General features: G+C 44.6%; 1 protein-coding gene across 2 annotated transcripts; it reads right to left on the reverse strand.

Moving 5' to 3' along the window:
- Positions 1–498: 498 nt before the first annotated feature.
- LOC126534914 (uncharacterized) lies at positions 499–24,868 on the reverse strand. Of its 2 annotated transcripts, none has more exons than XM_055072417.1 (9): positions 24,684–24,868; positions 10,577–10,678; positions 8,293–8,367; positions 7,855–7,959; positions 6,813–6,914; positions 4,673–4,747; positions 4,249–4,350; positions 2,362–2,463; positions 499–598 (listed from the first exon to the last, which is right to left on the reverse strand). In XM_055072417.1, exons 4-9 carry the CDS (start codon positions 7,952–7,954, stop codon positions 579–581), a joined length of 501 nt encoding a protein of 166 aa, XP_054928392.1. In that variant the 5' UTR covers positions 7,955–7,959; positions 8,293–8,367; positions 10,577–10,678; positions 24,684–24,868; the 3' UTR covers positions 499–578. The 2 variants fall into 2 exon arrangements, with proteins under 2 accessions (XP_054928392.1, XP_054928391.1); XM_055072416.1 differs by having other exon boundaries at positions 4,249–4,353.
- Between the last annotated feature and the right edge of the window lie 9 nt (positions 24,869–24,877).

Consider the following 24,877-nt stretch of genomic DNA (forward strand, 5'->3'; position numbering starts at 1 on the left):
GCTCCCTGAAGGGACCACGTTGTTATGATGGTGGTAAATTCTAGATCGTGCGAGGAGAGGTTGCTTAACTAAATGTTAAGAAAGGTGATTGTTGTTGTAGGAAAGTGTATGAGAATCAATGTGTCATGCGGTTTCACACGTAATAGTAAGGTCGAGAGCCTTATTGTGTAAGTTTTCTTTAAATCTGATTGTGTGGTCAAAGTATTTGTATGAGACGAGCGAGTGGTACAATTTCTCTCTACTTCTAGTTTGTTTCTAATCGCGTGGCCATTGTGGTCCGTGATGGATTATGCATATTCAAGTGATGGACAGATGTAAGTGTAGTAGATAATAGCGCTATGAAGAAGCCTCGGCGTGGGGTGTCAGGAATCGTTTACTGTCGCGTTCCAATCATAATGCTACATATGTGTGCAGAAATATATTTGTAAGTTGACGACTCGGCAGGCATATCCTTAATATACCAGTGTGGGCAAGAAATGGGGTTCGACAAACGAGCGCTGATTTGTAATAAAAATGTTTATTGCCAATTATTGTACGCAGTCGCAGTCTTGCGCACAATAACTTTGCCTGCCATCCAGTCATCCGGTGGTCAACAATGCTGCAGAGTGAAAAAAACAAACACGCCTGTCACAACACAGGAAGGATTTTTTTAAAATTCGATATATCCTTGATCACATGGCTGAGAAGATAAGGGGAAAAAGCCGCTGCACTACACTTCGTCAGAGCTCTCGCCTCTCAAATCTAGTGATTCAGCAGCATTCAACAGAGTTGAAACACAGTTTTGAAGAAATGGCGGTGATCCTTCTCCCGCCGGATGACGCCAGATATTTAGAGTTCCTGATGACGCCATGAATTCCGGCAGTAGTAATAAAGAAATGATGTCCATGCGTAAGTAATCAGCGAAGGGCAGTAAATGTTGTTCTACGGTACCTATGAGACGAGAAAAGATCTCTATATTTGGATATTTAAGGAAATCCTGCCCATTCTACGTCTACCTAGTGTGGTTCCGTTGTAAGAAGTGTTTAGATGCTTTTCTTGAATAGTTGGATACTTCAAAATTGCTGAATGGCATAACTGAACGAGAACGCATAAATAAAGACAGAAAACATTAGCTATTCCTTCAGCTCTGAACTCACTCACTACGAAAGTACACATTCTTCTAGAAGCCGCCGTGGTTGCTCAGTGGCTATGAAGTTGGGCTGCTGATCACGAGATCGCGGGATCGAATCCTGGCCGCAGCGGCCGCATTTCCATGGGTGCGCAATGCGAAAACACCTGTGTACTTGGATTTAGGTGCCAGTTAAAAAACGCCAGGTGGTCGAAATTTCCGGAGTCCCCCACTACGGCGTGTCTCATAATCAGAAAGGGGTTTTGGCACGTTAAACCCCATAACTTACTTTTAACCATGGAGCACATGGAGCACATGCACTTTACTCAATGCTTTCTGAAACGTTGTTCGCACAATTTATGAGGCAAGTTCATGGAGGACACACAGAGATTGGAACAGCAGCGACTTCAGCTGCTCGCAGATTTGCAAGCGGAATAGAAAAATGCAAGCGGCGTGCTCACTGTAACCAGGAAAATAATAAAATTCCAGTTGAACGAAGTCAAAATCTGGAAAGTACAAGGCTAAGGAAGATATTTGCACAAAATAATTATATCCACGCTGCTGCCGTTTTAAAGAAATAATCATGCCTCAATGCTGCAGAATTCTTGCAAATCCGAATGTGCAACTTCGAAGAAGTTAAAAGTTTTTATAACGTTTATAATAAAAACATGAACTCATTTGCTATCTACATCATCTAGACTCCTGACGAGTGATACACCGTGCTAATTTATTTATTTTCATCGAGCAAGAAACAAAGAAAGAATAATTTTGATTAAATCAAACTGTTTCCTACAAATGGCGGGATGATAGCATTCTTGGTATAGCTATACGACGGGTAAAATTGTTGCGCAGCTGCAAATAAGGGTTTGTAGCAACTACTATGAAAACATAAGTTTCGTTGCATTTAACGTAATCATGCTTCTACAAGAGGGTACACACGGACAAAGCATGTATGAATAAGCCGAACATTATTCTGTATAGGTGAGATAATGAGATAAATTTAATATATTTCTATTAGTGAAGTAAATTTGGGTAAACCTCTCGGAAAATACAAAATACTAAGAGTTATGGGAACAATGAATCCATACTGTTAATTTCCTTATGTTAAGGGTAATGGTAGATATATTCTGCTGAGTTGTCATGCATATATTTGGTTCATGCATTCGATTTGAGTTCTTATCTCACTTTAGAATTCCTTGCTATCTGAACCCACATACTGTGTTCTTTTTATGTAGGCAAACAAGCTTGCTTACCGCAACGACACATTCTTTGACCAGCTTTATTCTCGCATTGGACAAAATGTGGTGGTTTACACAGCGCTTTCCACGGGTCTGAGCAGCTCATTTGGTGCAGCACTGTAAGTGGCAAAAAAACATAATTCCCGCAGATCACATAAGTCGTTCTATCTTGATGCCTACAGTCAGAAATTGTTCGAGCATAAATGTTTTTCTCTACTAGACTCGTTTGACTTATCTTCTTATCTTCTCTCAGGGTGTTCGATTGCCTTCTGTTTAAGATTATTTATTTGATATTTGCATTCTTAGCCTACATCAGCTAAATTGTATTGGTCTATCTTTATATATATGCCTTTTGTCGCATCATTTTTACCACGAAAAATAATTTTAAATGTGTCCTGTTCTTACCAGATTCCAGGCCACGCCACACGGGGGCCTTAGCCCGATGCTTACACGCGGCACCATGAATGCCCACGGGATAGTGAGATAATTATATACAGAGTTGCTACTTCACACGTCCGCCGCTAGAAGGCACAACGCATCCGCAGAGAAACACGTGAAAGAATCCCGGCTGTAGCACACGCTTCTCACATGAAACGCATCACGCGTTTCGGTGGGGGCCATACCGTATTTCGCTGCTTTGTTTGAATGCTAATCGCAATAATGTCGACAGTTGTCCTGAGATTGTGCATGTCGAAACTTTAAGCCGTCAAAATCGGTGAACTGCGGCTACAAATATTTAGAAACTGCCCTGCCTCTACGCAACGGTAGATCATGCTCACCTCAAGCTCATTGCTTATCTTCAGAACTGTCGCTTTCATTACCAATATGTAGCCTTACCCTACTTGCACGAAGAAAACATCGCAATAATAACGTATCCTTTCCACAGCGCGTGGCTTAAGCTGCAAGACTCAGTTCCCTTATATGATACTGTAGCCGGTAGAAGGTGTGGTTACATCTGCCATTCTTCCTTCACTTATGTGCAAAACCTACTGTAAATAACACATTGAGCACGTAGCAAAAGGAACTAGCCTGTGTTCTTTTATAGTTAATAAAGCGCGAAGGGACACACACGACAAAAGAACACAAGATAAAGATGTGTTTTCATCAATCACACTTCTCTCTTCGTGCTTTCGTGACCTTGAATGAACAATTTTTAATTTACCAGTAAGAATGTAAGCATCGGAGATACAGGTGTTCCTCTCCAGAGTGTTGTTTCGTGGTTCAGTATGGTCGACTAATCATTTAAGTTCAACTCCAAGCCTAGCCCACAGCTTAATCTTGAGCGCTGAAACGTGTACAGCTCAATTTAACTAAACTTATCGCGCATGATAAATAGGCGCAGGCGCGGAATGTGTTCTTTCTGTAGTGGATGCTGCGCAGCATTCGCAAGCTTACATATAATATTGTAATTGGCAAAGGAAATAAACGCGTGAAACTATCTAAGTTGTCGGTTATATATCATGTACAGAACAACGCTGTCCTAAAGGAATGTGCATACCGAAAGTCGGAAAGAGTTCCGAAGCAGTAGGGAAAGAACGAGCACGTCCTTGGCTTACAACAGAGAGAATTTAAGCACTGTTCGCTTCACTTGGCTGACTGCTTGTAGCCTCTGCCTTACGGGGCTATGAGCCATTGCATTTTCTGCTTGCTTACGGGAGTATGAATACTTACGAGGGTGTGAGCCATTGATGATGATAGTTTTTGTTCACGGAGAGCAAAAATGCTCGGAACCCTAACCATATGCAGATATGCTGTAAAACTTGCCCGTCCTTCCTAGCTTACCGTGTTGAGCCTCCAGTGAGCCGTCCCCTCCGACCCTCTCACTCATCTGCATGCATTGACGCATCGTCTCTGAAGACTGCGCTCGATCTAACCTTAGAATAAGTACTCTGAAATGCTTACCACACTTGCACTGGCATTGAGGGTACGTCATAAAGCAGCACACCTTGCTGGTGGTGACGTTGCATGGAGTCGACGGCGAGGAACATGAGCGTTGAACAGGACCTGCTGTGATTACATAGATGCGAAAATACAAGAAACAATTTCGTTTTCTAGGATACTCTCACTCACGTATAAGCAACCGTAAGAACGTTTAGCGTATTTCCTTCTGCACTCTCTCTATTGGTGAAAAAAACTAGGAAAAGGTATTTACTCATACGGTTCGAAAAGTCTTAACACATGGCACCACGTGTTATGTTAGGGTTAGATTTAACAGCATCATTAATATAGAACAATCATATGCCCAGTAAGACCAATTGTTGTAATAAAGCAATAATGCACAATTATCTCCACCGCAAGAAAAGGGGGAAACAATAGTGCAACTCACCCTGTGCCTTTCCTGTTCCTGTTGGCCCACTGGAAGTCGCACTTGGTGGCAGGCTTTGCAGTTGTGGTCCTTGAACTGTGGCAAAAGATCAGACAGACAATGCTGTCTTTTAGGTATATCTCAAAAACTAAGCGTTCCAGCGTTTCTGGTGCATTTCGGACCATGTCATTTCTGCATGCCATCATTGATAGGGGCATTCGATAATGGTAATCGTTGCGAAAGCTTGGCCAGGCATTTACTAAGTAGTACTGTACGGGTGCTCGGAAAAACACACTTGCACTCGTACCATTAAATGCAAGAAGTGGGCGCTCTGCGAGATACTGAATGAGATAAACTGGGCCATAGAAAGAAATAGAAAAAGTACTAACTGAATACTGCACTATTTTCTTCCGGAACATCTGTGAAAATTTGCGCGTTTTGCCGCGTACGTTTCAGGTGCGAAGGTTTAAGCACCATTCAAAAGGCAGACGCATAACTGAAAAGATTTTTACGGCGAACAGTGGTCACGTTGGCTGCGCCAGGCTTTAGAACCATGTTGTTGATCTAACAAAAGGTTGTAATTCTTTCTTGATTAATCAGGGGTGACTGTTGCCACTTGCTATATTTCATAACTAGAGCCCTCAATGTGCAAGGTATTGTTCATGTAAACGTTGGCATATGTCAACTTGGGGATGCAACTACGGGAGTTCCAGACTCTTGGAAGGCCACCCATCTATTGGGAAGTTAGCGGCATGGGCCGCTAGACTCTTTTTTATCAGGTTAACTATCAAAAACGTCTATTCTTGAAAGTTTTCCATGATGCATCCCCTCGCATGGCAAACGTCAAATTTTACACAGTGGCTTCTCTATTTCTACGCTGACTCAAACCTAGCTTTCTACATGGTCCAAAATTTATTTGCCGGTTGTACCTTATCACGCATATACTACAAACTTGCGCTCCATTTTCGAAATTACCAATGAACACGTACTTTCCAAATTCATATTCAGAAATCATGAATCAATTGACGTGGGATGAATAAAATTATTAGGGATTCGAAAGATCTCCTAAACTTTTACGGATGTACCACACAACGTCGAGAACACCCACCATGGCAGCTTAGTGGCTATGACGTTGTGCTGCTCAGCCGCAGTTGTCAGCTACAATCCCAGCCTGGCGGCTACATATTAATAGGGTCTATATGCAACAGCGCTATTATACTTCAATTAAGACGCGCGTTACTAAATCGTAGGCGGTAAAAATAATTTTGGAATACTCCACTACGGGGTTCCTCAAAGAACCTCGTTTTAACTCGCAAAACCACACCGTTTGATATTTTCATGTTGATATAATTAGTTACCTGTTAATTAATTAATTAGTTACCTGTTAATTAATTATGGTGCCCCGTTATTTTACGTCGCTTAAGCATATTTGGGGTAGATAGCTTGCCCATGCTGCGAGAAATAACTAAAGCTGAATTTTACTGAGTAGGTACAAATTACTGAATGCTGCCACTATTTCTCTTAATATGCCATCAAGCGTGAATGTATATGTGTTTATCACGATAAAGGCAAGGTGGAATGACGATTGGACCCGAAGAGCCTGGAGTGGGTCGAAGGCTCCTTCTGGGGACCGTGCAGTGCGGGTTAGCCAATGATGCCGCTTACTTTATCGCTCCATGCAACCACCGCTAACCCAACTTTTCAGTAGTCTCTAATCACTGTAAATTGTTTAGGCTGACAATGGTGTCATATAATATAGCAGCAACCATATAGCAGATGTCGAAGAAATAAGTTGTTGCCTAGATTCCCACGTGTTTCCTTTTTCATTTTTATTATCTGCATAACAATATTGTCACTCATATGACTCGCCAAACACGCAACAGAGTTCTTATGCACACGTTTACTCTTGGTGATGATCGACGTACGTAATTTATAAAGGTTTTCAAATTTAACTACTACGACTTAGAAACAACGTGAAACGGTCCATGAGAAACACGCGGCAGATATTGCAGTGTAGTTTGGGACCACATATATTCGCGGGAACGCGAAATATGTTTAAGCAGTTGCGTGTTCCGGTCTCTTAGAAATTGCTAATTGTAGCGACTAGTGAGCATTGAACATCTTCATTTATATCTTCGAAATCTGAGAACAATGTACTTACCACAGCGACATATTCGTTGGGCAGGGTTCTTGTCGCAACTTATTACCTGAGGCGCCTTACACTGATCTCCCCACGTGACTGAGCAGCTGATCTGATGCGGCACTGTAACAAAGTACAAAAGAAAAAAGATATTTAGCACTGACATAGTTTCTAATTATATTGGCCCTTCTGCACTTAAGCCAGTCGTCATAAAGTTTTTGTGAAGCTCCGCACTCTTTTCAAAGAGTGATTTTGTTGTGCAGCCTTGTTGTGCAACCATCAATATTGCCCTAAATACACCAGCGCACTCCTGCAATCAAAAATTTCAAACTAGCGTAGCTTCATCTAACCATTACTTCCGGGTCATACAATTCTATCTGCTCATTTCAGAATTTGTCTCTTTCCTAAATGATAGGCAGTGAGAGCTTGTAACGACGAGACAAACTTTGCAATATGCAAGCTGTTTTTTGTACGTGTAGTGCATGCAGCGGGAGTGCGAGTGCCAAAAATTAATTTTGAGAAGCTTGTATAGTTGTATAGAAAAGACCAGTGTCCATGTGCCGCGTTCTTAGAATATTCTTTGCACTGAATGCTGACCTGCGCTGTACGATGCACTGAGCGCTGAAATGCAAGCCTCAGCTGCCTCGTCCCAAGCGCAAGCGTAGTTGTGCGAGGGACAATAATGATTATTTAACAGAATCATAAGAAAACCTGATTAACTTTACTGCACCTAAATTTTGAAAAGCTCGAGGTACTTGCAGTATTGCAATGCTGACACAACGATTCATGCACAAAGAATTTAGCACGGCTTTCGTGCAATATTTCAGGTCATTTTGCACGATACTTACCTGCACTCATACAAATATTGAATTTTTCGACAATATCACTAGTATTTCAAATGCTTTAGACTTTGAGTTGGAGATCGAGAATTCATTCAGCACTACGTACATTCCAAGTGCTATTCAGATACAAGATTTCCACTTTCTAATGCTTGTACATCCATTCACTTAGATTTACGGAACCAACGACAGTTCAAGGCTCACCAATGTGATAAAATTCTTACCACATTTGCAGCGGCATTCAGGGTAGTTCAGCAAGCAGCACATCTTTGTGGCCCTCACGTCGCATGGAGTTGAAGGCAAGGAACATGAGCGACGATTCATTCCTCCTGTGTTAGCAGTCGGGATGTAAATCCAAGAACCTCAGACGTTACCTCAAATGTTTAATGGACGTAAAAAACTACCGTAGGAAAAATGGAACAAAAATATTTTATCTGTACCCTCTAAGCGGGGAGCAATACTAGTATAAGGAGTTGATACGGTGGTCTAAGCCATATGAGTAGGGGGAGGCCTAACAGGCTTTACTGCAGATTGTCTCATTGTTCAGTGACAAAAGATTATTAGAATATATTTTAACGCAGAGTGAACCTACTAGCTATAACAAAACAAGCCTGAGAATTCGGTTGTCATAATATAGGGGAGGCGAAAATTAATGCACTTGCCCTGTGCGATTCCTGTTCCTGTTTGGCCTCCGGAACTACTGCTTGGTGGTAGGCGTTGAAGTTGTGGTCCTTGGACTGTAGTATAGAATGTTGAGACACCGTTACTAGAGCGAAGCTGTTTGTGGCTTGGCTTCTGTGCATACTTGTGTTGCCTTAACAACAACTATCATCATTAGCTATGGCTCAGCCTTCGCGTAAAGCAGATGCTATATATATATATATATATATATATATATATATATATATATATATATATACCTTACAGGCCTCAAAGTGAGGCATGGAGCAAGACGGGCAGTACATATAAAATGCATAGAATACAAGACATCTATAAACCGCATCTGTGTACAACCTACAACTGCACGTGCAACCGATATATATATATATATATATATATATATATATATATATACATATATGTGTGTGTGTGTGTGTGTGTGTGTGTGTGTGTGTGTGTGTATGTGTTGCCAAATTGCTGTAAGAAAACTGCGCTTTTAGACGTCCCAACTGAGGCAATCTTGTGCCACTCTGATGAACAGCCCCACTTGCCGCCACCACTCATCCACGAAAATGTACGCTTGTCTTCTTCCTTGACCTTCGCATGTGAAGATGAAGACTGTCAGACATGTGGATAGGTACATCACTTGTGCTATGCAGGTTGTGTATACCATCCCATTCTCTTGTGGTAAAAAGTACGTGCAACAAACGAAGCGATGTGTGAATGCTCGAGTTCGTGAGCATGAGCTATCTGATCAAGGGGTCATCATCTCACCTTATCTCCCGGAGCATTGCAAGTCGTGTGGTTGTAGCCACGAATTAAAAAGATAGTGTCATTTTTAAACACGCAAGCCAATCGACAAGGGAAATCGCCGAGGCTCACAATATAAAGATTAGGGACAAAGCGTGTATCAGCGAACCGTCTATCGCTCTGCCTGACAAGGAACTGCGTTACCTATGTCAATTTCGAATATGCGTAAGGTTGTCACAGTTACCTCGATACATCTCTGTGTCTCGTGCATGTCATGGTTATCAACTGGCACCTATATAAATGTTATACATATCTTCAATAAAATATCACTGTAGAGTCAGCGCCGGGTCGTCGTTTTATACCTTCTTGTGTCCTTGTCTTGTATTGCTCTGTAACGAACCTTACTAAGAAAAATTATGACGCGACCTTGTGGAAGAACGCCTTATGTTCATTGGTCTCCCTCGCACCGCGACGTTCCACTCTTTCTCCTAGTCACGTAACCTAGATGTACAAGCCAGACCGAACCGGTTCCAAAGCGAACCGTTACAGAATACGGCCACTGGCTTTTCTTCTCTTGTTTGATTTTTTATAAAGGCATTACAAATGAAAACTGAAGTGTGCGATGAAGTTCTTTGGTATTCCAGTTCCTTCTGAGCTTCGGTGCAAATAAAGCATTTTGTAAAGTGAATAGACATACCAGGCATATTTATCACAAGTGTGACGGCGCTTATCTCGAAACAGGTGCTATCTTTACTGCTTGTTCCGTGAAGTTAGGCTTTGTCAAATTACTTGGTATTCTTTCATGCCTTCTAAACCTTCGCTAAATCAATTAGAAGGTGATCGGTGAAATTTTAGTGGACATCGATTTATACATCATTAGGTTGTAAAGGTGGTACCAGCCTTTTCGAATGATATATACAGCCCAATGATTAGAATTGCCTGTATACGGCATAGGCTATTTAAAGCAAATAACTTTACGATAAACCGAAGAGAAAAGGTTATTCGAACTGTATTATCGAAACATTCCTCAGAAATGCCACAAAGGCCCCTTTTCCTGATAGATGAAGCTTGTTGAGTCAAAAAAGGCGCTATAACTAAAGAAGACTGGCGCCGTCACTTTGAAGTTTTCGCACCGGCCAGCTGTGAGCTCATGAAGTTCGGTGGTGCCGGGTAAGGCTTAGCTGGGCTTCTGTTGATAAAGATCGAGTGCATTCTATTTTAAAGGACCCATGCACAGTACCATACCAGTTTCGAGAAAATTTGCTACCGCATATTGATTGAAATACGCGAACACGATTTGAAATCAGGCATGTCACACACATCACGGTTTCCCGGCAGAGGGCAAAACATATTGAGCTTAGCCCTTCATTTCTTTTTCTTGTGATATTTCAACTCTTATTGAATCCTAAGTAAAGCTGTATTTTGATAGAATACCTTATGAGTTGAAACTGTTTCACTATTGCTTTTAGCGTACCTGTATCGTTAGGACATACACACGAAGTATAAGCGTATAGGGTCCAAAAGGAATGGGCTTACCACATCGGCAAATTCGCTGTCCAGCTGCCTTCTCGCAGTCTAGGAGAAGGGGTGGCTTACACTTATCTCCCCACAAGAGTGAGCAGTTTGTGGCAAACGGAGCTGAAAAAAATGTTTAATTCATGCCATTTGCTCTGAAATTTGGGGGTTTATACCTATAACTGCACCTATACATAACGTTATAAATGTGTGTTTTCGCCATGACCTTGTTTTAAAATAGCCATTACATATTTTAACCTGCAGTCACCGGTTATATAAAGTCCTCATAAACCCAGTAAACTAAAGCAATGGAAGTTCAACGTAGTCTCAGCTCACTGGTTCCTGAGTGTTGTTTGTGTCTCTCTGTATGTGTTGGAACTGCCTCATTGAAATTACATTCTTCAATTTTACATGTTGAAACCTCGGTATATTTACAAAGCGCATCATAGTCAAAAACTAAAGAATAATTTACACTACCTGGCACATTTAATGAGCTCCTAAATACGTGAGGATAATTGTTTTTCACTCCCATCGAAATAGATATAAGGCTACTATGGCGGGAAATTGCCACTATACTAAACATTATTCAGTGGTGCATTCTTCGTCGATACAAATGTTGCGATATGAATCTTTTCTTTTTCTTCATCTGCAGCATGCTACAGAGTGTTCGCTGTCCGTTCTATTAGGAGGCAGCATTAGATAGCATGTAACTCCAATGCCGCTTTCTCAAATACACGTAAAATGCATAAACGCTTTTCAGAGACAACCCCTTGGCCTATTTGATGAAATTTGTTACATTGCAATTAAGAAAAAAGCTAAATGCTTGTGACAACTGCGAGCGAAGTTCTCATTTAGAGTTTACATATTGTACAGATACTTATGAAAATTTGCAAGCTTGAATGAAACCGAACCACGATGATACAAATCCGTGAATCTGCACCGAAAAGAGATATCGCAGTTCTGTAAAGGTCATCCGTTAAAACATTTGAACAGGCATATTTTATATAATAATTGATAATTTACGTATTTTGTTACAATGTTAACATGGGTTTAGCGAAAGTCCTACTCATATAATAGCGGTGCAGTTAGTAGCCTTGTCATCATCATCGTCATCATCAGCAGCGTGTTTTATGTCGCCTGCCGGACGATCTCCAAGCTACTTGCGATCTCCAATTACCCGCCTTACTCTGAGGCATTTCCACATGTGCCTCCAAATTTTCTAATTAAATCCCTCCATCTAGTTTCCTGCCGTCCTCCACGAACCCATTCTGCAACTGTAATCGTTTACCGGGAATATACCCTACGCATTACATGGCCTGCACACCTCCATTCTTTAATGTTAATGTAATCCAGAATATCGGCTATTCCGGTTTGGCCTCTGATCAACACTTCTGCATTCCTGGCTCTTCATGTTACGCCTAGAATATTTCGTTCAATCGGTATTTGCGTAGTCCTCAACTTGTTCTCCTGTGTCTTTGTGAACTTCCAAAGTTCTGCCCCACATGTTAACACCGGCATAGAATTCAGTGAATGTACACTGATCTTTTCAGTGACGGTGGTAAGCTCCCAGCCAGGATCTGACAATGTATGCCGAGTGCGTTCCAACCCGTATTTGTTTTTCTGTAAATTATCGTCTCATAATCAGAGTCCCCTGCAATTTGTTGACCTAGATAAGCGTACTCCTGTACTGAATCTAGAGATTGACTGGCGATTCTAAATTCATGTTTCCTTGCCAGGCTATTGCACATTACTTTCGTCTTGTGCATATTCTTCTTCAACTTCACTCTTACACTCTCCCAGTTAAGGTTCACAATTATTCACTGTAATTCGTCCGCAGTGTTGCTGTTGCCGTAGTGAAACAATGTCCCCTGAAACCCGAAGGTTGCTGAGATGTTCGCCGTTGATCCTAACTCCTAAGCGTGACCTGTTTAGTAACATAAATACTTCTAAGCACGCATTGGGTAATGTTTATTTTCTTGTGAAGAACCAGAGTAGCTGTGCAATCTTTGTAGATATTTCTCAAGATATTCATATATGCCTTCTGCAAGCGTTGATTGAAGAATGCATGTATGACTTCTGGTATATATACCGATTGAACTTGTCGTAATACATGAAAGCCATATAGAGAGGTTTATTGTACTCTGCAGATTTATCAGTTATCTGATTGATGACAAAGATGCGATCCATTGTAGAATATTCCTTCCTGAAGTCAGTCTGTTTATTGGTTGATTTAATTGTAGCCCTGATTCCATTGGAAATTATCTTGGCATATATTTTATGCATTACTGAAAGCAAACTAATAGGCCAATACTTCTTCGTTTCTTTAACGTATACATTATTATCGGTTAGCACAATTTTGGCATTCTTAAAGCTCTCTCGTACACATGAAGCCATGAGAAATTCTATCTAAAGGGCCGCAGGCATTTGAAGCATTATATCTTCTCCATATTTGAAGAAATCGGGTTTTATGTCATTTCGTCCTGCCACTTTTCACCGGATATTGTTTATGCAAGGCCCTTCTTAAATCATCACTAGTTATAGAAGGAGCCTCTGCATGCTGTTCATCACTAGCTTTAGAAGTACTCACTGTTGAGCGTGTTGATAATCCATAATTAAGGAAGAATGGAACAAATGAGTAGGGATGAGACAGAAAACACAGACGAGGTTACACTAGCAACAATTGGCGGACTGCATTGTTGCTAGTCTGCGCTCGTCCGTCTTCTCTATCTCGTCCCTGTTTGTTTGCTCCGTTCTTCCTTGTCTACGTTGAAAGAAGGTAGCGTTGGTGCTCTGGGTACTGTACAGGTCCGTATAGAATTCTTCTCCTGCTTTTACAATACCGTTGAAATTGCTGATGACATTACCTTGCTTATCTTTCAGCGCATATATCTTGACTTACCTTGTGCCAAGTTTTCTTCTCACTGATTCAATGCTGCGGCCCTTTTTAACTGCTTCCGCAATCTTTACCGCATCACAATTTCTATTATCCTTTAATTTTTCTTTTTCATCAAGTTTTGACAATTCAGAGAATTCGATTTCATTTTTTGATTTGGGTTGCAAACTTACTTGTTTCCTTGGTGCCTTAGTTCCCCCTTCAATACCTGCTTCTGAAATGAGCCTACTTATGGTTTCATTCGTTACCTCTATGTGATTATCTTCCTGTTCTAAAGCTGTATATTTGTTTGAAAGCATTAGCCTGAATTCGTCAGCGTTTACCCTTACTCTGTCTAGGTCGGCCTGTATCTTCCAGATTTATATTACCCTTTGTCTCTTCAAGTTAAGGGAAATTGTAGACTTCACTAGCCTATGATCACTGCCCTTTGCCCTAGCGCTTATACGTCGTACACTAGGCTGTGATAGGCAAAGATTATGAAAACTATTTCATTTCTTGTTTCTTTAATAGCGCCTGTCAAGGTCCACTTCCTATTAGATAGTTTCCTGAAGAAAGTATTTATTATTCAGAGCCTATTATTTTCCGCGAATTCTACCGATATCTATCTTCCAGTGTTCCTAGAATTGATGCTGTAGTTGCCAATTTATTGTTCCACAGCCCACTTTCCCCGGCTGCTTTTATTGAAGGTATTCAGGACTACAGTATACCGACTTTGCACCGTTCTCATCTATAATTCAACATGTTCAAAAAACTTTTCTTCGTCATTATGACTGCATGATTTAGCGTGCGTTTGTACTAGTTTCATAGTATACCTCCTATTCAGCTTTACTACGACGACTGCTACCATCTTATTATAGCTGTAGAATTTGCCAGTTTTGCCCGCTTTGTCTTGAATTAGAATTCGTATCCCGTGTGCCCTGTTATCTAGAATCATGTAACATAGGACGTGGTCGTTAGTCAGCATTGTGTAAGCCTGACCAGTCCTTCTAACCTCACTGAGGCTAATAAAATTCCAAGCAATGCCTGATAATTCCTGAAAGAGTCCCGCTACTGCAGCCTTACCCCAGAGCATTCGCTTGTTAGACGTTGCCAGGTTTACTTTCTAGTTGCGGGCTGCGCGTATCCTGATATTTAGCACCCTCTGTCGCCTCGCACGTCTCATCGCCACCTTGGTCAGGTGCTGCGCGGCGGGTCGGGACTGAGGGCGATGCGTACATTGCAAGAGTCACGAGGGAGGCAGTGGGCTCATAGTACACCAGTTAGGCCAATACCTATTTTGGTGAGGGAGAGTCTTTATTAAAGCTTCTAGGAAAATACACTGCGATTACTTTCCTTATTAGCTTCGGTTTCAGTTGCAGTTTTAAAGCCTCTCCTAAATGCAGGCGTCGAGAACTCTAGCCGGATAGGATAGTACCTAAATTTAGCATGGAGCAGGTATAAAACGGCTCTTTGAGCGCCTCTCATTCTCGAATTCTGCCAAGCATTTGGGCTGCCGTCTAGGCCACAAAAGTACAAACAGCCTTCTGATTACGCTACGTTGGCTTTTAACTCATTTCTAGTCTCATTTTCTCCTCAAGTTATCCCAACAGATAGGCAGCGCCCTCTTGCTTCCAGTAGATCTGGGGTAAGGTTTACCCGAGAGATCACAAAATCTAACTAGGAGGACTCACACGCAGTGAAAGAAAACAAAAACTGCGGCGTGCGCTGCGATGGGCCGCACCACACGCAAACAAATTATGGAGAAATTCAACTGGAGTTCTCCAAGTATGTATAAGCATTGTACCAATACTGAAGTCTACGCAGCCCGTTTTCGTAATCAGTCTTATCACAATCGATCCTATTCTTGTAAGCCCTTATTGGTTCTTATCAACCTTGTGGGACTGGATCCGACCCCTTATCTTAACCATTTCGTTTTAGAGCGCAGCTCTTTGGCGTCCGTTCCTGGGTTTCGCGTCGTCGTCGGCGTTGTCGTCGGCCTCGTAACCAGCTCCGCCCCCCTTTCATCCCCCCAGCGCTAGCAGCGACCGACTGATACCGCTGGATGCCGCTGACGCCGCTAGAGAGTCAAGATAACGTGACTGCATGGAACACCGTCGCCGCCATGCAGAAAGAGGAGGAAAGGGTCCCCCCCCCTGTTCTTGTGTGGCGGATAAGGTGCTCTTCAGTTGCCGACGCGCCGGTTATTTCACGTAGGCCCCGGCACGTCGACGAATACGTGACCACCTTCCCACGGCTAGACCTGGTTCTTAGCGCTGCGGAAGCGAGGGTATCATATTGTTTGTGTCGGCATCGGCGGGGTTGTCCCTGAAACCAACTCCGCAGCTGGGGTTGACTCACTATCGGCGTCAGCGGCATCAGTCAGTCGCTGCTATCTCTTCCCTCCTCCCTTTATCGTGTTGTCCGCTTGCTGCGCGCGCTTCTGCCCCCATCGTTTGCCGCTGGGTGTACACGCCGCCCCCCTCCCCCCTCTTCCTGCGAGTCTCCGGTTGTCAAAGCGCCGGCTCGAACTTAATTCCTTTCTTCGCTCCTCCTCCAATGCAACCCCTGTGCGGTGGCAATCAGAGAGCCAGATCGGTGGCGGCGGATGTGTATATGTGCACCGCCCGAGCCGAAATTGCCGCTGCCGTTCGCCCTGTGCGGTGGCAATCAGAGAGCCAGATCGGTGGCGGCGGATCTGTATATGTGCACCGCCCGAGCCGAAATTGCCGCTGCCGTTCGCCACTGCGAAATTATCTTGCTGGTAGTAGCTGCCTACGTCGCCCCTACCGCACTCACGAAAGACGTCGTGCACTTCCTGCAACTCGCATTAACCGTCCATCGATCCACACCGATGTTAGTAGTGGGGGACTTTAATGTTGACATAAAGACAAACAGCAATTTCCTAACACTTATGCGGGAGAACGTCCCGTTCCTCTCGCTCGTAACGCGTCCCACGGCTGTGACAACCTCGCGAGGCACTTGTATAGATCTCGTCTTTGAGAATCAAGCATTGGTGTACCAAGTCGAACATATATCAGTCTATTTCTCCGACCACAAAGCTTCCTTCATGACTGTCAAGAACTGTTAGTGGAGTCTTTGTTAAAGGAATACGTGTGAAAAATAAAAAAAAAATTCTGTGATAGCGCATACATGTGTTGCTCGATTTCTTTGCCTCAATCTATCGAAAAGGTGAAAGCTTATTTGCTGCGCTCAAATTTCGCATTAGGAAGTAACGTAATCGTCGGTAATTTTTATCAGCCTTATCAGAAATGACCCGACCATTATAAGCCCTCATCGCTCTTTAGACCTCATCCGCGCCTAACCATTATAAAACGTGACTCAACCCTTGTAGCTCTTAATCACTCCTAATCGTCATCATCAATTCATTGACTGCTTATCAACCTGTGTGGCTCGACGGGAAACGCATGAACCCTCAGAGATCAGTGTCATTTTCATTGGTGAAGGAACGCTCAAACGGAAGCCCGATGTCGCGAACAACAAAACTCATCGGGGATTTGGTGAGTTGTATTGTTTAGTGGCAAAGACATCACAATTTTGTAAATAGACTCTAATCATAGGTCAGTTTTGTTCAGTTTTGACGTACTACTCGATGCTTTTCACAGAATTGTGACGCCATCGTTCATTGCTGAGTTGGAGAGTTGTAAACTTAGTAATTTTGTTTTCTGAAGATGTGCAATTTTCAACAATTTTGTAAGACAGCCACTTCACGGCTTAAATTGAAAGTTCGCTTGAAATAGACACTGGAGCTTACCATTTTCTTTTTTAATGCAGCAAAATTAATTAGGTTAGCGTTGTGGTTGCCGACAAAAACGATTTATCATTTTGCATGTATTTGAATAGGAGCCCACAAGCTAAATCTTCCTGTTGAGTCATGTTCCAAATGGCGGGTGGTACTGCGCTAAAATTTCATAGATGTTCCAGGTTCATATATTTCGCATACTCACTTCCTCCATCATGCGAACTATAGTGAAAAGAGCACTAACAATATGGTAAGCTTGGCGAATCAGCGTGGATATTCAATAAGGAAACCGCAGAAGTCAGTGCCAATTGAAGAATGCTTCGCCTTGACTTTGTTGCTCCCCTTTTCCCTCCCAAAAAAGAAGAATTCAAAGATGAAAAAGAGACCTACTGGATGCAGCTGTTCGCTGGCGATGCGTTACGTTGCAACACCAAATCATGTGCCCAGTCGCTGTTTAATCTCGGAGCAATTGAAAACGCTTCTGAGATTGCACTGTTACGAGAACCTATAAAACATCATAAACACATACAACAGCAAACGGTGTCCTCAATCTAGACGAAGCGCTATAGATTTTCATCATCATCATCATATGTACTTTATTTCTCGTCCGAGCGAGGGGAGACTGGGACTAAAGGCACGCAGACCTGACAGAGGTCCCAAACCCCACGGTTACAACAGCGGATAAAATCAGTACAAATGAATACACATATACCGTACATAGATATTTCACACAAGAGATCATAAATTCATGAACAAAAATGATTACAATATTTGTTCGTTAGAACCAGTAAGCCTCATAACGATTAGCACAGTATGCGCTCTTTGTTAGATCATACATGTCTACACACAGAGGCAATAAAATGAAAAATGTTAATAATTAGTGAAAGCAATGTCATCGGCGAGTAATAATGCATTAAGCTGTTTTTTATAGGTACTTTCTGAAGCACTGAAGTTTAACAATTCTCCTACCTTGTTTACTATTTCTGTCGACTGATATATGAAAGTGTGTTTACCATAATTTGTTCTTGTTTTCGGTAAGTGTCTGGTATTCCGGCGCAGTGCATAACGAGGTATTTCATCGTTGTCTATTTTGGTGAATAATTTTTGCTTGTGTATGGTCATCAGAAGTTTCATATAATATATTCTGTCTGCTCGAAGAAGGGAGTAGCGTTGTAATAATGGAGCTGTTTGAAGGTCTACAAAACGGCCATGGTAATTGCAGTATATACGAAGGATTCGTTTCTGTAAGAGAAATAATTTGTTGTAGTTTGTTTTTGAAGTAGTACCCTAAACCAGGACCCCGTAGCAAAGTTTAGAGTAAATGAGAGTATTGTATAACTGTTGTTTGAGCCAAAGCGGTATCGGCTGGGTTATCCTGTTAATGATACCGACAGATTTAGAAAGGTCATTGCATAGCATCCTTATATTCGAACTCCAAAATAAATGTTCGTCAAACCAAACGCCTAAGAATTTTTGTTCTTGGACATGATTAATTGCTATACCATTGTAATTAATGTTAATGTCATTAGGTACGGTCTTGTTACGAGCCCTGAATAAAATGTATGTTGTTTGTGCAGTATTTAATTCAAGACTATTTGCACTCAACCACACTGATAAGCGATTTAGATACGCATTGACAAGTGTATTCTTTTACTAGCACTAATGATTGGAAAATGATTCCATCGAACGTCATAGATGATGCACAGCCTGCCTCTACCTCTTGAAATTTTGTACACCACCAAGTAGGATAGATTTCTAAAGCAGTAGAGCTGCAACGAAAACGTCCTGCATTGCCACTGACCTGCATGCACAGAGATTACATCAATAAATACACAAACACTTATTTGCATTTAGTGCATGACGTGCTCACAGCAGGCTTGCAGTTATTCAGCGGAAGTCTGTACTTGTCTGTCGAATTCTATAAACCGCACGGGAATGTTCGCGTGCCGCCTCCAGGACCTAATTCTCTAAACAGTTCAGTTTTGAAGCTCTTTTCAGTGAACCTGTCCTGTGCCCTTGCCATAAATAGGCATTGCTTTCCCAGAGAGAGTAAGACCTTTATAGCTACTACAGCTGTAATAGAACATCCTTCGGTGTCCCTTGCTTCCATTTAGTCACATTAAGTTTGGTAGGTGCACTCGGCGAATAAACCTTACAAAGGAAATTGTCACCTTTCACTATGAGATGCAGCAACTCTACGCCACGGGCTCCTTATAGCTTCAAGCCCTAAATATATAGTGTAACGAAGGAGAGTAGCCGCCTGCGCCACAGCACCATCGCCACCGGCATGAGCTCGTGCTTGCTGTCTTTCGACGAACGCTTGTGACAGCTACCCGTTCGCGCCCCTGCTAATAAATCTCTTAGCAAGTGGTGGAGGTGCTGGGTTTCGACCACCCTGGAACTTCGGAGTCGCACTCTACCCCCCATCCTGCCCGACGACGCACGCACTCCTCCAGCTCCTCCAACGGCGCCGGCCACCTTGGTTTGTGCCGGTGCCTTGCGTCAGCGAGATCCCCCTATCTTCTCCGGCACAGATGACAAAGACGTTGAAGATTGGATCTCGTCCTATGAGCGAGTGAGTGCCCATAACCAGTGGGACGACGTTACCAAGTTGAGAAACGTCGCATTTTATCTTACGGACGTTGCGAAACTATGGTCTCTAAACCATGAAGCCGACCTCACTTCGTGGTTGGTCTTCAAGACCAACTTTACCCAAGTTTTCGGTCGGCCTGCAGTAAGAAAGCTTCGTGCAGAACAACGTTTGCGCACGCGAGCCCAAGAGGCCGGAGAAAACTTCACAAGCTACATTGAGGACATTGTCGACCTTTGCAAACGGGTGAATGCGTCGATGTCAGAGGAGGAGAAGATAAAACATATAATGAAGGGTATTCAGGACGACGCATTTCAAATGTTATTATCGAAGAGTCCTCACAGTGTCGCTGAAGTGATAGAATTGTGCCAGAGTTACGACGAGTTGCGCAGGCAACGGCTTCACACCCGACGTCCCACCCCACCCGCCGACTCCCTATCAAGCCTTGGAGTCGACGACAACCATGCTGCTCTCTTCGTAAAAATCCAGGAATTCGTTCGCGCAGAGGTCGCCCGCCAGCTATCTTTGATATCTTCTGTCCAGGAACCACCCCCTGCTTTGCATCCTACGATCCGCGACTTCATTCAAGAACAAGTCTCTCAAGCCGTTCCTCCAGCCGTTGAGCAGACACCAGTCACGGCTCCTCTCACTTACGCTGAAGCAGTTTCCCGATCTCGTCCACAAACGTCCCTGCCGCCCTCTATGCATCGACCACCGACATTTTTGCCGCCATCTATGCCGCTTCACGAACGCCGGCATTTTCCTCCTATGCCGCTTCCTGACCGACAGCATTTTGCGAATCCTCAATCGCGACTCGAACCTTACCCCCCCCCCCCCCCCCCAGTGGCGCACCTTCGATGACCGCCCAATATGTTTTGCTTGCGGTAATGCTGGTCACGTGGCGCGCCATTGTCGTCGTGGCATGCTTCCTCTTCAGAACATCCGGCGAGCGCCACCTTTCCCCGCTCCGTTTTCCTCTTCGCCTTCCAGCCTTCCTACCTCTTCCTTTTCCCCTGACCGCCCAACCGCCTCTACTCGCCGCTCACCATCTCCCCGTCGTCGCTCGCTTTCTCCGATGCGGCGTCGTCCCGTGTCCACCGAGCAGGAAAACTGATGGCCGCAGTTCCCGAGGCACGAACTGCGTCCACGTCGCAATGCCCAAGTCCTCGTCCCTCTCCAGCCAACGTCATTGAAGTCTCTGTCGAAGGAATCACCGTCCTGGCACTTGTAGATACAGGAGCCGCCGTATCCGTAATTTCCGCCGAACTCTGCCGCACACTACGAAAGGTTTTGACGCCTCTCTCCGACTTCTCCCTTCGAACCGCGAACGCTCAAAATATAACGCCTCTCGCTGCCTGTACTGCTCGCGTCTTCATTCAAGGTCTACTGTATACCGTCGAATTCGTCGTGCTGCCCACTTGTTCCCATGACATCATATTAGGCTGGGACTTCCTTGCAAATAATAACGCCGTTATTGACTGTTGTCACGCCGAACTCGAACTTTCTGCACTTCCCGACGTCGAGCCTATCGAAAACGACCCTTCCAGTGTTAAACTGTTTGTGTCCGAAGACAATTCCGTCCCTCCACGCTCTTCCCTGCTTGTGCCTGTGTCGTGCGCCGCTATTTCTGATGCCACTGTTCTCTTTACGCCCTCTGAGCTGTTCATTCGCCGCCGATGTTCTCCGCTGCCCTTTGCTCTCCTTACTCTTCGCAATGGCGTCACGAAAATGGTCGTCGACAATCCCACAGCCTGCCCTTTAGCTTTATCTCATGGTGAATGCCTAGGCCTTGTTCAACCGGTCGACACCTTTGACACTCCTGCCGGCGTCTTTGACACTCCTGCCGTTTCTACTTCTGCGGGCCTTGGCGCACTTACTTGTGACTCTGCGATTGATCAGTCACTCCTCGACGCTTTCCACTGCTCCATCGACGATGGCACGTCATCTTCAGAACGAAGCCAGCTTATTGCTCTCCTACAGAGGTTCAGCGCTTCTTTCGACAGCCATGCTTCCGGTTTGGGCCGCACATCGACCGTTTTTCACCAGATAGATACCGGCAGTCATGCACCTTTGCGGCAGCGCCCTTACCGAGTTTCCGCCTCTGAGCGCCGTGTCATTGACCACCAGGTTGCTGACATGCTCAAGCGTGGCGTTGTGCAGCCTTCCAACAGTCCCTGGGCATCACCGGTCGTCCTCGTTAAGAAAAAGGATGGCTCTATTCGATTCTGCGTCGACTACCGACGTCTGAACAAGATAACGCGCAAGGACGTTTACCCGTTACCGCGCATCGACGACGCCCTCGACTGTTTGCAGGGAGCTGAGTTCTTTTCTTCGCTGGATTTACGTTCCGGATACTGGCAAGTCCCCTTGGCACCATCTGATCGACCTAAAACAGCATTTGTAACACCTGATGGATTGTACGAATTCATCGTAATGCCTTTCGGCCTGTGCAACGCCCCAGCCACTTTTGAGAGAATGATGGATAATATTTTACGCGGCCTCAAATGGAACACATGTTTATGCTACCTGGATGACGTAGTTGTCTTTTCTGCTGATTTCCGAACCCATCTCAGCCGTCTCGAGCAAGTTCTCAAATGCCTCACTGACGCGGGACTTCAACTTAACTTAAAAAAATGTCGTTTCGGTGCCAGAAAGCTCACTATTCTTGGCCATGTTGTATCACGAGACGGCGTTCTTCCGGATCCAGCCAAGCTCCGCGCTGTCACCGACTTTCCGCAACCAAAGAAGTTAAAGGAGCTTCAAAGTTTCCTTGGTTTATGCTCATACTTCCGACGTTTCATTCGAAATTTCGCTTCCATAAGTGCACCCCTGACAGCCCTTCTAAGTGGCGACAAAGAACTTTCCGCTTGGTCACCCGCCTGTGATGACGCCTTCACGAAATTACGCCACCTGCTAACCTCGCCACCTGTCCTCCGCCACTTCGATCCTGCAGCGCCCACAGAGGTCCACACCGATGCCAGCGGCGTCGGACTTGGCGCCGTACTCGCACAACGAAAAGCGGGCTTTGATGAATATGTCGTTGCCTACGCGAGCCGAACTCTCACAAAGGCCGAGGCTAATTACTCTGTTACAGAGAAAGAGTGTTTAGCCATTATTTGGGCACTTGGCAAATTCCGTCCTTATTTGTATGGCCACGCTTTCGATGTCGTCACTGACCATCACGCCCTTTGTTGGCTGTCTACCCTTAAAGACCCATCTGGCCGACTTGCTCGCTGGGCCCTTAAGCTACAGGAGTACGACATCCGCGTCCTCTACCGTTCCGGCCGCAAACACACGCACGCTGACGCCCTTTCTCGCTCACCGGTCTCCGCTGACTGCGCTTGCCTATCCACCCTTGAGCCCACAGTTCCATCTCATGCACTGCGCAACATGCCGTCGGAGCAGCGCAAGGATCCCTGGATCAGTGCTCTCATCAGCGTCCTTTCTGATCCATCCACCTCTTCACCATCTCGCGCTCTTCGCCGCCAGGCTACTCACTTCTGCATTCGCGACGGCCTTCTTTATCGTCGTAATTACCTCTCTGACGGTCGCAAGTGGCTTCTCGTGATACCCCGCCATCTCCGTGACCTTATCTGCGACGCTTTCCACGCAGACCCTCAGTGCGCACATGCCGGCCTCTTCAAGACCTATGCTCGGCTACGCATCCGATTTTATTGGCGCGGCATGTATAACTACGTCAGAAAGTTCATTCGCTCCTGTGCTCAGTGCCAACGCCGAAAATTACCTCCCGGACAAGTCTACCCGTCACAACCCCTTCCCTGCCCTCGTCGGCCCTTTGATCGTGTTGGTATAGACATCTACGGACCGCTACCCTCTACTCCAGCAGGCAACCGCTGGATTATTGTTGCAGTGGATCACTTGACCCGCTATGCTGAAACAGCTGCTCTGCCGACTGCCACCGCCCGCGACGTTGCATCGTTTCTGTTACGACATTTCGTTCTTCGCCACGGTGCCCCTCGCGAACTTCTGAGCGATAGAGGCCGCGCCTTTCTTTCCGAGGCTTTGAAGGCACTACTCGACGAATGCCGAATCGTTCACCGCACCAGTACAGCGTACCATCCGCAAACTAACGGCATGACCGAGCGCTTCAACCGAACTCTTGGCGATATGCTCTCCATGTACGTCGCCTCTGATCATTCAAACTGGGACCAAGTTCTCCCTTTCGTGACGTATGCGTACAATACTGCGACCCAAGCAACTACTGGTTTTTCCCCTTACTTTCTCCTATACGGACGAGAACCTTCTACTACTCTCGATACCATTCTGTCATATACACCTGACGCCTCCGAAAGTACTCCGCTATCTGAAGCTGCTCGTCATGCCGAGGAATGCCGCCAGCTTGCCCGCTCTTTTTCCACCGAGGACCAGTGGCAGCAGCAATCCCGTCAACCTGCCGGCCGTTCTGCACCAACTTTTTTGCCTGGCTCTCTCGTATGGCTTCGGGTACCCGCTACTACACCCGGCCTCTCCTCAAAACTTGTCGCAAAGTACCTAGGACCCTACCGCGTTCTCGAGCAAACGTCCTCCGTCAATTACATCGTAGAGCCCCTCACGCCATCGACGGACCTACGCCATCGCGGCCGCGAACTTGTCCACGTCTCTCGCATTAAGCCGTACTACGACCCAATCGTAGTCTCTTCGCCTTAAGCCGCCAGGATGGCGCCTTTTTCTGCGGAGGGCGATTGTAACGAAGAAGAGTCTTTTTGCGAGGTTACGACTACTTGAAATGTTTTAAATTTCTACTTTTCAATTCAAATTTTAATTCTTTCTAATAAGCTCACCTGGAATACTGCTATTCACTTATCGGATGCATTTTTGCCGACAGACGGAGCTTCAGTAAATAAAATTTAGAGATATGCAGGCAGTAAGTGCTTTGAATGCTTACCACATGTGCAGTGGCACTCGGGGTACTTGAGCAGGCAGCACAATTTGGTGGTCTTGACATCACATGCAGTTGGCGGCAAAGAACATGAAGGACGACCGGATCCCACTGTGTTTGAAATGGCGGCAAAAACACCGCAATATCAATTATTTTTCGTGGAATGTTTCTGTTAACGTAAACTATTAACGTTAAAACAT

Source organism: Dermacentor andersoni, chromosome 7 (assembly GCF_023375885.2).
Source record: "Dermacentor andersoni chromosome 7, qqDerAnde1_hic_scaffold, whole genome shotgun sequence".
NCBI lineage: Eukaryota > Metazoa > Arthropoda > Arachnida > Ixodida > Ixodidae > Dermacentor > Dermacentor andersoni.

Excerpts from the sequence above, each read along its gene's own strand:
- LOC126534914 (XM_055072416.1), bottom strand. The coding sequence starts at position 7,954 with ATGAATCGTCGCTCATGTTCCTTGCCTTCAACTCCATGCGACGTGAGG. Across the intron at positions 2,464-4,248 it reads TCAATGCCAGTGCAAGTGTG|TGCTGCACCAAATGAGCTGC; the intron begins GTAAGCATTTCA and ends TGCCACTTACAG. Across the intron at positions 599-2,361 it reads TCAAAGAATGTGTCGTTGCG|CATTGTTGACCACCGGATGA; the intron begins GTAAGCAAGCTT and ends TTCACTCTGCAG.